At 61.6% G+C, this 12,005-nt stretch overlaps 1 protein-coding gene across 1 annotated transcript in view; it reads left to right on the top strand.

The window, feature by feature from the left end:
- Positions 1 to 12,005, top strand: part of DPH1 (diphthamide biosynthesis 1) — a 28,158-nt gene that overhangs the window by 14,705 nt on the left and 1,448 nt on the right. The window contains exons 4-11 of the mRNA XM_014952986.1: positions 5,112 to 5,233; positions 7,030 to 7,184; positions 7,866 to 7,987; positions 9,200 to 9,268; positions 9,913 to 10,069; positions 10,939 to 11,039; positions 11,329 to 11,407; positions 11,651 to 11,782. Of these exons, the coding sequence (XP_014808472.1) occupies positions 5,112 to 5,233; positions 7,030 to 7,184; positions 7,866 to 7,987; positions 9,200 to 9,268; positions 9,913 to 10,069; positions 10,939 to 11,039; positions 11,329 to 11,407; positions 11,651 to 11,782 (937 nt within the window). The remainder of the gene's footprint in view (positions 1 to 5,111; positions 5,234 to 7,029; positions 7,185 to 7,865; positions 7,988 to 9,199; positions 9,269 to 9,912; positions 10,070 to 10,938; positions 11,040 to 11,328; positions 11,408 to 11,650; positions 11,783 to 12,005) is intronic.

Below are 12,005 nucleotides of genomic sequence, written 5' to 3'. Positions count from 1 at the left end.
TCTCGCGGCACCTTCCAAATTGGCTCCATTTGTCACGGCTGATGTAATTCGGCAGAGGGTAACTCGTGCTGGGGGGCGGCAGCGTGGAGAGGAGCGTGGGGGGAGCTCGGACCGGGGTTCGGGGAGGGGGGCAGGCCCCCCCCAACCCACCCGCTGTCATGCCGGGGAGGTGACGGCGGTAGCCCCCTGCGCCAACGGCTCGGAGGGGAGGGGGTTCAGCCGGGAGCGGACCCCTCCTCTCCCCCCGCCGGGGGCTGGAGCAGACGGATCAGCTGGGCTCTCAGCTGGGCTTTTGATTCCTTGTTAATAAAGTCGGCTGTCAGCCTTCGCAGCTGCTAATCCCTCCGTCTCCCCGCGCCGCGACGGGGCGAGTGGCTGCTGCTAATAAGCCGTGGCTCGGCAGCGGGGACGGGTGATGGGGGGGGGTGTGGGGAGCCCAGGGGTGTCCTGACACCCACGCAGGCAGCCCTGCCACTGCCTTAGCACCTCCCAACAACCCGATGGCTTTGGAGCATCCCTGCGAGGCAGTGCTGGGGGTGTGCAGAGCACCCCGGTGACCGTGCCCGGCAGCATACGAGGACATTTCAGAGGGACAGGGGGTCTTGAATCATCTCTGGTTGAGCAGTAAAGAGTTAAACATCGTGCAGGCAGCCTGGCAGCTCTGGCGTGGCTTGAAATGCCCCACTGTGGCCACTGCTATGGCTGTGATAGCAAGGACAAGAAAGCTCCTGAAGCCTGGTGTGCCCTGCAGGTCCCCAGTGCCATGAAGGCTGTCCCCTCCAGGCCTGGTGGGTAGGCAGGATGAGAGCACCAGGTCCTCTGGCCAGGAAAGTCTGTGGTGTGCCACTGAGTGCCATGGCGAAGCTGGCAGCATCACCTGGAGGTGCCAAAGGGCCATCCTGGGACACTAACACGGGTCAGGATCTGGCCTCAGCTGCACGGTGCCATAGCTCTGCCCGCCAGCGCTGCCGTCCCTTCTCCCCTTGTCCTCTAAGCGCAACCCCGAGGCGCTGGCAGCGCGGTGTGGCATGCTGTGCAGGGGAATTTAATCACCATCATTAACCACACAACAGCATCATTAGGGAGAATGAAGTTCTCACTTCATTGGAGATGTTTAAAACCTCAGCCCGGGCGGTGATGGTGTGGGGGGAACTGGGCAGGAGGGAGTGTGCGGGGTCTCTAGGGCCGTCACATCCCAGGGCTGGGACGTGCCAGTGCAGGTGCAGTGCCCATCACCGTGTGCCCTGTGCCACCTCCTCGTGTCCTTGTGGAGCCCAGGGAGCTGGCAGCGATGGGCAGCACTGTGGCTGGGCTGCAGGGAAGAGGGGACAGGCGTCATCTGGGCACAGGATGTCCATGGTGGCTTTGCCACCACCATCTCTGGGCCCTTGCGTTGCCTTTGGGGTTTTTTTTTGCAGCTGCAAGGCCAGCAAAGCTGAGGTGTGTCTGGGATGTGCCCCCTGGGAGGATGGCGTTGGCCCTGGCACCCCCTTTGAGGACAGAGGGGGAGGTCCCCTCAGGGGAGGGGACCTGTCCAGAGATGGCTGCTTTTGGGGGGGCTGTGGGGGGGCACACCTCTCCTCATCCTGACCCACTTGCAGACGCTCTGCGGGACCCCGTGCCGCAGTGATTGCCCAGCTGCAGTGGGGCTCTTCCAAGTGCCCGTTTGCAGTAAAATTGCAAACTCATTATTTTAATTACGTGCAGCCTTCCTGTGCTAATGAAGTTGGAGTCTTGTAATGGGGCTTGGTGATGGGCTGCTCTGCTAATTAAGCACATTGTTCTCAGCCGGGGCTGCTCTCAGCCCCTACGCCCGCCCTGGGACAGCGGCACCCGCTGGCACCTCTCCCTGGCACGGGCTGGGCTCGGGTGCCACAGGGCAGGCAGTGAGTGTAGGGTTTGTGGGGTGGTGGTGGGGCTCTGCCTTTCCCCCAGGGGACAGGGTGTGGGGTATTTGGAGGACATAACCCTCTTGCTTGTCCCCAGGCTTTTCCCAGAAGGGAGGTGACACCGTGCCAGAGTGTGACCGTGCTGTGAAGGGCCATGCGCAGGCGAGGCAGGTGACTGTGAAGCAAGGAGCAGCTTGCTCCATGTCCCCATCCCCAGCGGGACACACGGGTGCTCCAGCTTCTCGGTGCTGGCTCCATCCTCCAGCAGCCCTGTGGTGACAGGACCCACCACTCTCAGCCCAGTCCCCTCCCCACCAAGGGCTGCTGGATCTGGGCACGGGGGACGCGCTGGGGCTGAGGAATCCTTTCTGCCAGGGAAAGCGGCTCTGCTGCATGGAGTGAGGACCAGCACAGTATCATTCACACGCTGCCACGGTGTCAGGGGACCCCACGCTCCTGCCAGCAGCAAGTGCTCTCATTTATTTGTCGAGGGGATGGGATAAATCAGGACCACTCCAGCCTGGCGCCTGCACTCGGGTGGCAGGAAGCGACCGCCCCGTGCTTGGGGACATGCTGGCCCCGCCTGTGCCTGTCTGTCCCGGTGTTTTCAGCCTCCAAACATGTCCCTGGGTTGCTGTCACCTCTGTCACACACTGGGCAGGGAAGAGAGGGGCTGGGAGGGTGCAGGGATCCCGTCCTGGCAGTTGGGATCGGGGCTGGGACCTGGCCTGCCCTGGCGTGCATCCTGCCAGTGCTGAGCATGGTGCTTTACAAATGGGATTTCGGGAGCCATCTGTTTAAAAGAGGAGATAATGAATTAGGGGGAGATGAGAAAAATGCTAAGGCCGGGCGGTTTTTCAGAATGAGCTGGGGTTTACGGGACATAAAAGATGAATAACCCTCCCCACGTGTTCAATATTCATGAGCTCCCAGCTGTAGTGAGCGCCTCAGCGCTGGGTGGGGACAGCCCCGTCACCGCATCCTCCCTGCCAGCGCGATACCAGCGCGCCGCTGGGACCCCGTCCGCCGCTCTGATGAGTTCCTGGGACACAAAACACCCTCAAAGGACATTCCCTTGGCTGTCCCTCTCCTGCATCCCGGTCCGGTTTGGTTGGTGAGCAGCTCCCCGGCCCGTATCAGAGGCAGGTGGCTGCTAATTGACGTTTCCTTCCTCTGTAGTTTGATGAAAGGCTCCGGCGACACCGAACTGATTAAAACATCAAGGGGAGGCCCCGGCGCTTGCCTTTGATTTGTCTCGGGAGATGATTGCTGCTCTGCTCCACCGTCCAGCCCAGCCGGCGCGGGTGACCCCGGTGCGTGCCGTCCTGGTGCCTGTGTGCCTCTCTTGCCGGCGCTGCCGGGCTGCCAGCACCCTTCCAGCCTCGCCAGCCACAATGGCAGCACCACTGGGCTCTCTCCTCACCAGGCATCGTTCCGTGGCCTCTCTGCTCCCTGCAGCCGGAGCAGGACGGTTCCCCGTGGCCAGGGCTCAGCCCACACTCTCTCTGCCCACCGGCCGGTAGCCACGTACTGCCAGCTACAGCCCTGCACACCGGGCAAGGGCCACGGGCACCTCTGCCAGCCTCTGCCCCCCTCCCTCCGCTGTTGCTATTTCACTTTCTTGCTCTTCACCCCCAGGGACTTTCTCTGGGGTTTGGGCCAATTTGCATACATTTTAATCTATAAAAAATTAAGCGGCGCTGGCTGCCGCTCTGAGTCAGACCTCCCCGTCCTGAATCTTAAGGAGCTGAATAATTTTCCACTTTTGCTGAGATGTGTGGAGTCTGATTCATGTTCATCTCATCACCTCTCATTAGAGGAGGGGGCTGGAGGCCTGGGGGGGCGGGGAAGAGCCTTCTCGAACCTTCACTGGCAGCCCCCAGCCCCATGGGGCAGCCGTGCAGGCAGTGGAGGAGCCGTCCTCCCATCCAGACCACGCTGGTGGCAAGGGACCACAGGATTTGGGTGTTAGCAGGGATCTGGTCCATCTTCTGACAGTCCCCAACCGTGTCCTCAGCTCTGCGAGGAGATGCCCAGGCTGGATATGGGAGGTGGGAATGACTTTGCCCCCTCTCTGGGGAAGCTCTAGCTGAGCTGCTCCCCTGTCCCCCTCCCCGGGCGCTGACTGATGGGCCGGGGCTGTTAATATTCAGCACGCTCCACCATTTCTCCACCTTCTGCCATCTGCCCAGCTCTGCCCACCATTTCTATTCTTGCCGCCGACGTAACGCTCCCTGCCTGGCGCTCAGGGGGGAGTGTGCGGGACCCTGGCCCCCTGCCAGCCCCCGGCGGGGGGGTGACACTGTGCCAGGGCCCCCACCCCTGTGCCAGCGGCAGGGGGGACCCCACTGGCACCGAGCTCCCCGCCGCCGGCTTGACCTCGGCATAAATAAGGAATTAGCATCTGGTTTAAGCAGCCCCTCCAGGCGCAGGGCTTTGTCATCGCGATACCTGCTTTCATCCGTAAACTACTACGGCAGCTCACCGGGAAGGCGGCCAAGCTAATAATCCCCCGAAATGGTGCAATAAAATACCCACAAAGGTGGCACCTTTAAATCATGCCAGAGCCCCGGCTTTGCCGGCGTGTGCCGCTCTGCTGGCTGGTGGGTGCTAGGTGGGCTTGGGCAGGAGCGCTGGGATGACGGAGCAGGGGATATGGGACAGCATCAGCTTTTCCCTCGCCAAGTGCCACCTAAGCACCAACTGCTCCTGGAACACACCCAGCTTGGTCAAACTGGCACCCGTGGATGACACAGCCGGGTGTGGGCTGGGGTGCACGGGCTCACACGGTGCCCGGGCACGGGGGGTACGGTGGCTCATCCAGTCTGGCTGGCACGGCTTGGGATGCCAGGCCCGTCCTGGTGGCTCTGGTCCCTGGAAGTGGCTGGCAGGAGCAGCGGCATCACGCTGCGCCGGGTCTCCCTCTGCTGCTCTCCCCGCTGGAGCATTAGGAAGCTGGCAGCGTATTGTTTGATGAGCAGATAATCCGCTGAATTGCAAACAGCTTTACCCAATTGAAGAGGCGGATTACCGCTCTCCAGCTTAATCATGTTGACATCTCGGAGAGTAGCCAGTGCTCGTCCTCTTTGGCGCGTGGCGAAGGGCTAAATGGCAGCGCGGGGTCCCCCGGGTAGTGGCGTGCCACAGAGCTTTGGGGGGGTAAGGACGTGGGCTGCGGGGACAGCGGCCAGCCAGGACCCTCACCGTTGTGCCTCCCCGCAGGTTCACGGACGCGGAGGTGGTGGTGATGGGCGACGTGACCTACGGGGCGTGCTGCGTGGATGACTACACGGCCCGGGCCCTGGGCGCTGACTTCTTGGTGCACTACGGACACAGCTGCCTGAGTAGGTGACACTCGGCCCCGGGGCGCTGCCGAGGCGGCCGTGCGTGGCACTGCAGAGCCTGTGCTGCTGCCACCCTGCCGTGCCCAGCGCCTCCCGCCCCGCTCGATGCCAGCTCGAAGACTTAGTGCCAAGGGCTAATCCCTTCCCAAAGGGATTTCTGTTCTACAGCCTCAGATTCAGGCTTTGGATGGGGCCAGGCTGGCTGAGCGGCTGCCCAGGGACAGGATTTTGGGGGCAGCGGGGCGTGCTCGTCCCGCTCAGCCACGCACCACTGCAGCACCCAAAATCATACCCCCTGTGTGCCCAAGAGCTGAGCAATGGGACCGTGGCTTGGCAGGACCCCACTCGCCCAGGAGCCACTGATGGGGACGGGGCTCCTCTCACCCCTCATCACCCAGCAGTGGGTTTTGGGGGGAATTTGGGAGCAATGGGGGTCTTGGGGGGAATTTGGGAGCAATGGGGGTGGGGAGCGATGACCTGGGGGTCCCACTTGCCCCGGGGCCGGCAAGTAGGGCCAGGGAAGGCAGCTTTTCGGGTTCAGCGCAGGCTGGGCGGGGAAGGGAGGAGGAGGCTGTGTGCTCCCCAGGCGGATGGTACTCTGGATCCAGTTGCCATGGAAACTGCGCTGCTGTCCCAGATGCTGCTAACTTTGAAGTCCACCCAGGATGGAATCAGCCCAAAAATAACAATAAGACGCTCTGGGTTTTAAGGTGGATCGGCAGAATTGCCGTAGCGAGCGGCAGGCACGTGCATCCCTTGCCGCCTCCGCGCTCCCGGCACCCGGCGGCCCTCCTGGATCTTTATGGGGCCCTATAAATGGGTTTGAAGAATTGCGTCAGGCTCCGTATGAAATACTGACTCTCCAGTTGAGAACTCTGTCCCGAAAGCCACATCGGCATGAGCGTCTGCGGTGATAAATATCCCTGCTAGGTGCTTTGTTACGGAAGGAGGGTTATGGGCACCACTGGAACAGGGAGTATAAAACCCCTGGTTTGTAGCCTGCTATTACATGAATGAACAGCGGGAAGGGGAGCGAGGGGATGTATCCACTGGTGCTTGGGAGCACACTGGTGGGATGCTCCAGGGGATGGGAGTCACATCTACTGGAGCTGCTCCCCATAGGGACAGGCAGACACTTTCCAGGCTGCTTGTCACCAGCCCTGCCACCATCCGTGGCCCATGGCCACGTGGTCCCTGCCTGCACCAGGTTGGATGGGTTGTGGGGCACATCAGGGTGCTGAGAGGGTGCTGGGCTCCTTTTGGGCTGCCCATGGTGCTCCTGGCACCAGCTCAGTGCAGCCACCCTCACAGGGAGCCCTGTGGCCGATGAGAGGGCACATCCTGGTGCCGCACACAGGCGCTTTGCCCTCTCCCTCCTGGCCCCACGTGCCCCACGGGAGGGAGTAATTTGCACTTAATTGTGATCAGGTGAAGAGCACCAAAATGGGAAGTGAACGTGGAGCTGTGGATCGATGTGGACTCTGTGTACTTTAATTATTCACTTAATCGTAGTGACACAGGCTTCTTAGCACCGGGGGTAATTAGATTTGTGTTCATTGATTCCCCAGGCTGCCATTATCTGGAGAGAAATGAGCGGGTGCTCTCCGCGGCTCCCAGCTGCACCCCCTGCCTGGGGTGCCAGTGTGGACAGAGGGGTGGCACAGCCCTCCCTGGCCTGCCCACACCAGGGTGGTTGGAGCACAGGGAGCTCTACCAACATGCTTTATCCCCCCCTGGGACCTCACCAGGGCCCGGGGTGCACCCTGCACTCACACCCTCTCTCTTCCTCTCACCAGTTCCCATCGATGCCACACAGGGGCTGAAGATGCTCTACGTGTTCGTGGACATCAAGATCGACACGTCCCATTTCCTCGAGACCATTCGCTTCAACTTCGCAGCGGGCACCTCCCTGGCCCTCGTCAGCACCATCCAGTTCGTCTCCACAGTGCAGGTGAGATGGTGGAACCCCTGGCAGTGGGGTGTGGGATGGGGGCTTGTGCCTCCCCCAGCCTTGGCCCTGGCTCCATCCCTCCCTGATCCTGTTCCAGGGCTGGAGCCTCTGCCCCGGGGCGCTGGTGGTGACGGTTCCCCTCTGATGAGTTGCTGCGATAATATGCTGCTGCCGTAATGTTGATCAAGTACTTTATAATAACTCTGATCAATGTTTCATGGCGGCACCCCTCCCTGGCTCCCCCGGGAGCTGCTCTGTAAATGTCAGGGCAGGCGGTGGAGCACTTGGCATTTTGATGCAGTGCCGGCAGCGGCAGGGGAAGCTCCGGCGGGTCTGTCTGTCTGCCCCTGAACGGCCGGCTGGGCAGGACGGGAGGAGATGAATGAGCCTCTTGAGCCATGTCTATCTAAACACGGGGCTATCGGAGCGTTAAGCGTTTTCCTTTGTCTTTTAATTGATACGTTGGCTGAGCCTCGTTGAGCATCTCCGCTACGCAGGCCGTTACCCTCCCGGCTCCCCTCCGCTGTCACCGTCCTGTGACACACCAGCACAGCCATTGCCACTTGTACCCCATGGAGCTGGGACCCCAGAGTCCCCAGCAGTGCTGGGGATCACCAGCCTCGGCCACGTTCTGTGCCACAGTCTATCCCTGGTGGCCAACTAACCCCACGTCTCCTGCAGGCAGCATCCCAGGAGCTGCGCTCCCAGTACAAGGTGTGTGTCCCCCAGTGCAAGCCGCTGTCCCCAGGGGAGATCCTGGGCTGCACGTCACCCAAGCTCTCCCAGGACACAGATGCCATCGTGTAAGTATCCGAGGTCCTCCAGGACCCTCCTGCATGCCCCAGGCTGCCCACCCTACCTGTACCCCCTGCCCAGCTGTGGGATGGTGCTGGGGGGGTGGCATGGGGACATCCACGGGCTGGGATGGGCCATCTCCAGCTCCCCGCGCTGCTCGGAGTGGCGTGTGCTCGTAGCGCAGAGGAAATAATTGAGTCGTATATCAGAATAGATAATAGATGGAAGGGCGGGTGGATAATTGGAAAAGACAAATGGCCGGGGCCCAACATCACAGCAACATTAATTTTATTTAAGGACAGCAAATTAGAGGGAGCACTTCGCTTCCTATCACCTAATTATTTTAGGTAATGGAAATGCTTAATGTACTGTGAATACAGTGCGCTGCAGAATAAATAAATACAAGGACCCCACCCTTGGGGGGAGCCGGGGAGCCCGGGTGCAGGTTGGGACCCCACTAAGCCCTTTCTTTGCCTGCCCTGCAGGAGCCAACAGCACCGGTACCTTTCCGAGCATGGCTGTGCAGGGAGCTGGGCTCACAGCTGCCGGGACAGGGGGGCAGTGGGGGCTCCAACTTCACACTGGGAGCAGGGAAGAGGTGCTGCTTTCCATCTCTCCTCAAGGGCATCGGGAGCGGGCAGGGGTGGCCGGGCTGGCACCACATCAGCAAGAGTGAGTCCTTCCTGCTGCCCGGAGGAGCTGTGGGGTGGTACTGACCGGCTGCCCGTGCAGGTGCACACAGCTAGGGTACCTGCGTCCTCCCCGCGTTATTATTTTCTTCTTTTGCCCGTCTCCGGGGCTAACTTTTGCAGACAAATTAGCTTTGATCTCCCAAAATGTCATTCTCCAATTAAGGGCAAAATCTAGTCAAGTTTTAAGTCTGAATTCATTTTCCAAGCCCTCACTCCATTAGGGCAGCTGAATGAAAGGCTTTGAAATGTAATTGCTGACTTGAAATCCGATTAGAAATGGAAGCAGCAACGTCTAGAACCAGACATTGAGATGGAGCAGCTCCTGGTTGCCCCACGCTGGCGTGGGCGTCCCTCCTCGCCCCGAGCGTGGCCACCTCTCCCTCCTCGGTGTGCCCGGGGGGCTGCACAGGGGTGGGGGGGCCCCGGCTTTGCCCGCTGGCCCTGGGATGGAAGCTCACACTGTCTGCATCCTGGAAACCAGTGGGCATGTAGATGGGCATTGCCATTTGCCACCTTCTCTCTTGGCAGGTATTTGGGTGATGGGCGCTTCCACCTGGAGTCCATCATGATCGCCAACCCTGGGATCCCTGCCTACAGGTATGGAAAATTTGGGGGGGAGGGAGAGGGGAGGAGGGAAGAGGTGAGGAGGGAAGAGGTGCAGCGGGGAGACGAACGCCAGCCATTTACTCCGGCTGAATATAAACATTTTGACAAGTACCTGTGAAAGCTCGTGGAGGTGCAGCCATTAAAAGCCCGGCTGCTGCAGGCAGAGGCCATAAAGCGCGATGATGAGGCCGCTGAAAGCAGATGAAATATCAAGAGCGAAAGGCTGGGCCCATTTGGCGAAATCTGAATTTCTTAGTAGGTCGTTTGTTACTAACGGGAGGCGCGCGTCAGGTTTATAGCGCTGGGGAAGCTGCCGAAACCCGAGCGGGATTTGATTAAAATTCCTCTCGTCAAACAAAGCAACAAATCAAAGATTTCTTCATAATTGATGAGCCGGGACAGAGGGGAGCTGAGCGTGGAGCCGAGCGCACGGCCCAGGCTGTGCTGGGTGTTGGGGGGCTGCGGTGGGACACCCTCCTTATCCCCATCTTTGTCCCTGATGAGCCTTCTGTGGCCTGTGTTGGCCACGGGGGGTGTGTTGGGGGGGGAGAGCTGCTGTGAGAGGCAATTAGTGCTAATGAGGGAGGGGCAGGATGATGGGGGGGGGTGTGTGTGAGCCTGGCCGTGTTTTGCAGGTATGATCCCTACAGCAAGGTGTTCTCCCAGGAGCACTACAGCCACGACCGCATGCACCGCGCTCGGCAGGACGCCATCCGCGCCGCCGCCGGTGCCCGCTGCTGGGGGCTCATCTTGGGCACGTTGGGGCGTCAGGGCTCCCCCAGCATCCTGCAGGTACCAGCACTCTCCCCGTGGCCCCCGCTTTGGCACCAGGCACTGCTCCTGGGTGGGGAGAAGGAGTGGGGAGTGATGGCCCCATCGGCACAGTGGCCTCGCTGCCAGGGCAGGGGTGGACCGGGCACCGTTGGTAGCCCATCGGTTGCCACTGGCTGGGCTCTGCGTGCCCCCAGGCTGAGTGGGTAGGGCAATTAGCAGCGGATGAGGGAGGCCGGACAAGGGCTCATTAAACCTGCCCCTTGCTGGGGAGAGCTGGCCAGCCTCAGAGACCCCCCCGGCACGGGCAGCTCGGCAATTAATTCCCTGGGTTTGTTTTAATTGGATGAACTTCCGATTGGATTCACCATCCCTGCTCAGCTGCCTCGCACCCTGGCCGGGCGAGGGGAGCAGGACCACGATGGAAGTGGGGTTCCCCCAGTAAAGCAGCCCCACTCACACCTAGAAATTTTGGGGGTGCCGCAGGTGAGATTTGGGGCAGAGCAGGGAGGTGAGATCCCGGCAGCCACTGTCCCGTTGTGGCCCCAGGGAGTTGGGGGACAAGGACATCCCTGGCCCCTCCTGGGCTCCTCTCCTCATCCTGCAGCCTCTGGCCTTGGTGTCCCAGGGAAGGCAGCCGCTAACGAGAACAGATTGTTGTCATTGAGCGGTAATTACTTCATTAGGCTGAGGCACGTGCTGCGGAGAGCTGGGCTCAAGCCTGAGCCGCGGCCACAGTCCCCATCGCTGCACTTGGGGAGGGGATGTGGTGGTGGGGCAGAGGTGGGACCCACAGAGGGTCTGGTGGGCGGGAAGGGGCTATGGGCAGAGCTTGTGGGGGGCATCTATCTGGGCTCCCCCGACCCCCCCGGGTGCCTTTTCCCCTGCAGCACCTGGAGTCCCGTCTCCGTGCCCTGGGCCGGCCCTTCGTGCGGGTGCTGCTCTCCGAGATCTTCCCCAGCAAGCTGCGCCTCTTCCCTGAGGTGGACGCGTGAGTGTTGGGGACCCCCCCACCTCTTGCCCCCCACACCCCAGGGTGCCCCATCCCCGTCCAGATCTCCAGTTCCCGCTGGAAACTGTCGCATCCGTCCCGTTGTCTGTGCCCATGGGGAGGGGAGGTGGCTGTCCTTGGCAGGGTGGCTTTGGCACCGTGGAGACCTTGCTCCCTGCCTGCTCCTGCTTCCTTCCCAGGGGAGGGGGGGGCTGCTGGGGGGGCTTCATTGCAGCTTGTCTTTCCCAAAGTGCTCATCCCCATTTGTTGCCCTGTGTTCCCCTTCCAGGTGGGTGCAGGTCGCTTGTCCCCGGCTCTCCATCGACTGGGGAGAAGCCTTCAGCAAGCCCCTGCTGACACCCTATGAGGTGAGCACCCCCAGTCCCATTTTGGGGAGGGGGGGACGACCAGCCCTGGCGTGGGGTGACACCCCAGAGCTTCCCACAGAGCTGTGGGGCTGTGAGCTGCCGGGACGGGGACATCCCTGCGGTCGGGCAGCGTCCCCTCCTCTCCCTCTCTGTGTCCATTGGGATTTCCCATCTCTTGTGACACCGGTGGGATTCCCGGTGCCACCAACTGCCACCGGCCTCAGCTCCGTGTCCCCTCCGCAGGCCGCGGTGGCTCTCCGGGACGTGGAGTGGCAGCAGCCCTACCCCATGGACTTCTACGCCAGCCAGTCCCTGGGGCCATGGACGGTGAACCACGCGGGCACACAGCCCCCACGCCACGGCCGGCCGGCCCAGGTGGGCAGCGTGTCGTGGGGAGGTGGGGTGTCACCGGGGGCACCCCCCCGCTCCCTCCATCCCTCCCTCCGTCCCTCGGGTGGTGGTGGGAGCGACAGCTCCGGTTGAGCTCCCGGTGCCGCGTGCCCAAAGCGCCACCCTGTGGCTTTGTTCCCGGTGAACGGGAACCGGGCTGGTGCCAGCCCCGCCGCGGGGAGGGGGGGGACATGTGAGCAGCACCCCC

Source organism: Calidris pugnax, unplaced genomic scaffold (assembly GCF_001431845.1).
Source record: "Calidris pugnax isolate Ruff unplaced genomic scaffold, ASM143184v1 scaffold133, whole genome shotgun sequence".
In the NCBI taxonomy this organism is placed as follows: domain Eukaryota; kingdom Metazoa; phylum Chordata; class Aves; order Charadriiformes; family Scolopacidae; genus Calidris; species Calidris pugnax.
The sequence above is the reverse complement of the archived record's forward strand: the minus strand, read 5'-3'. Positions and strand labels throughout refer to the sequence as shown.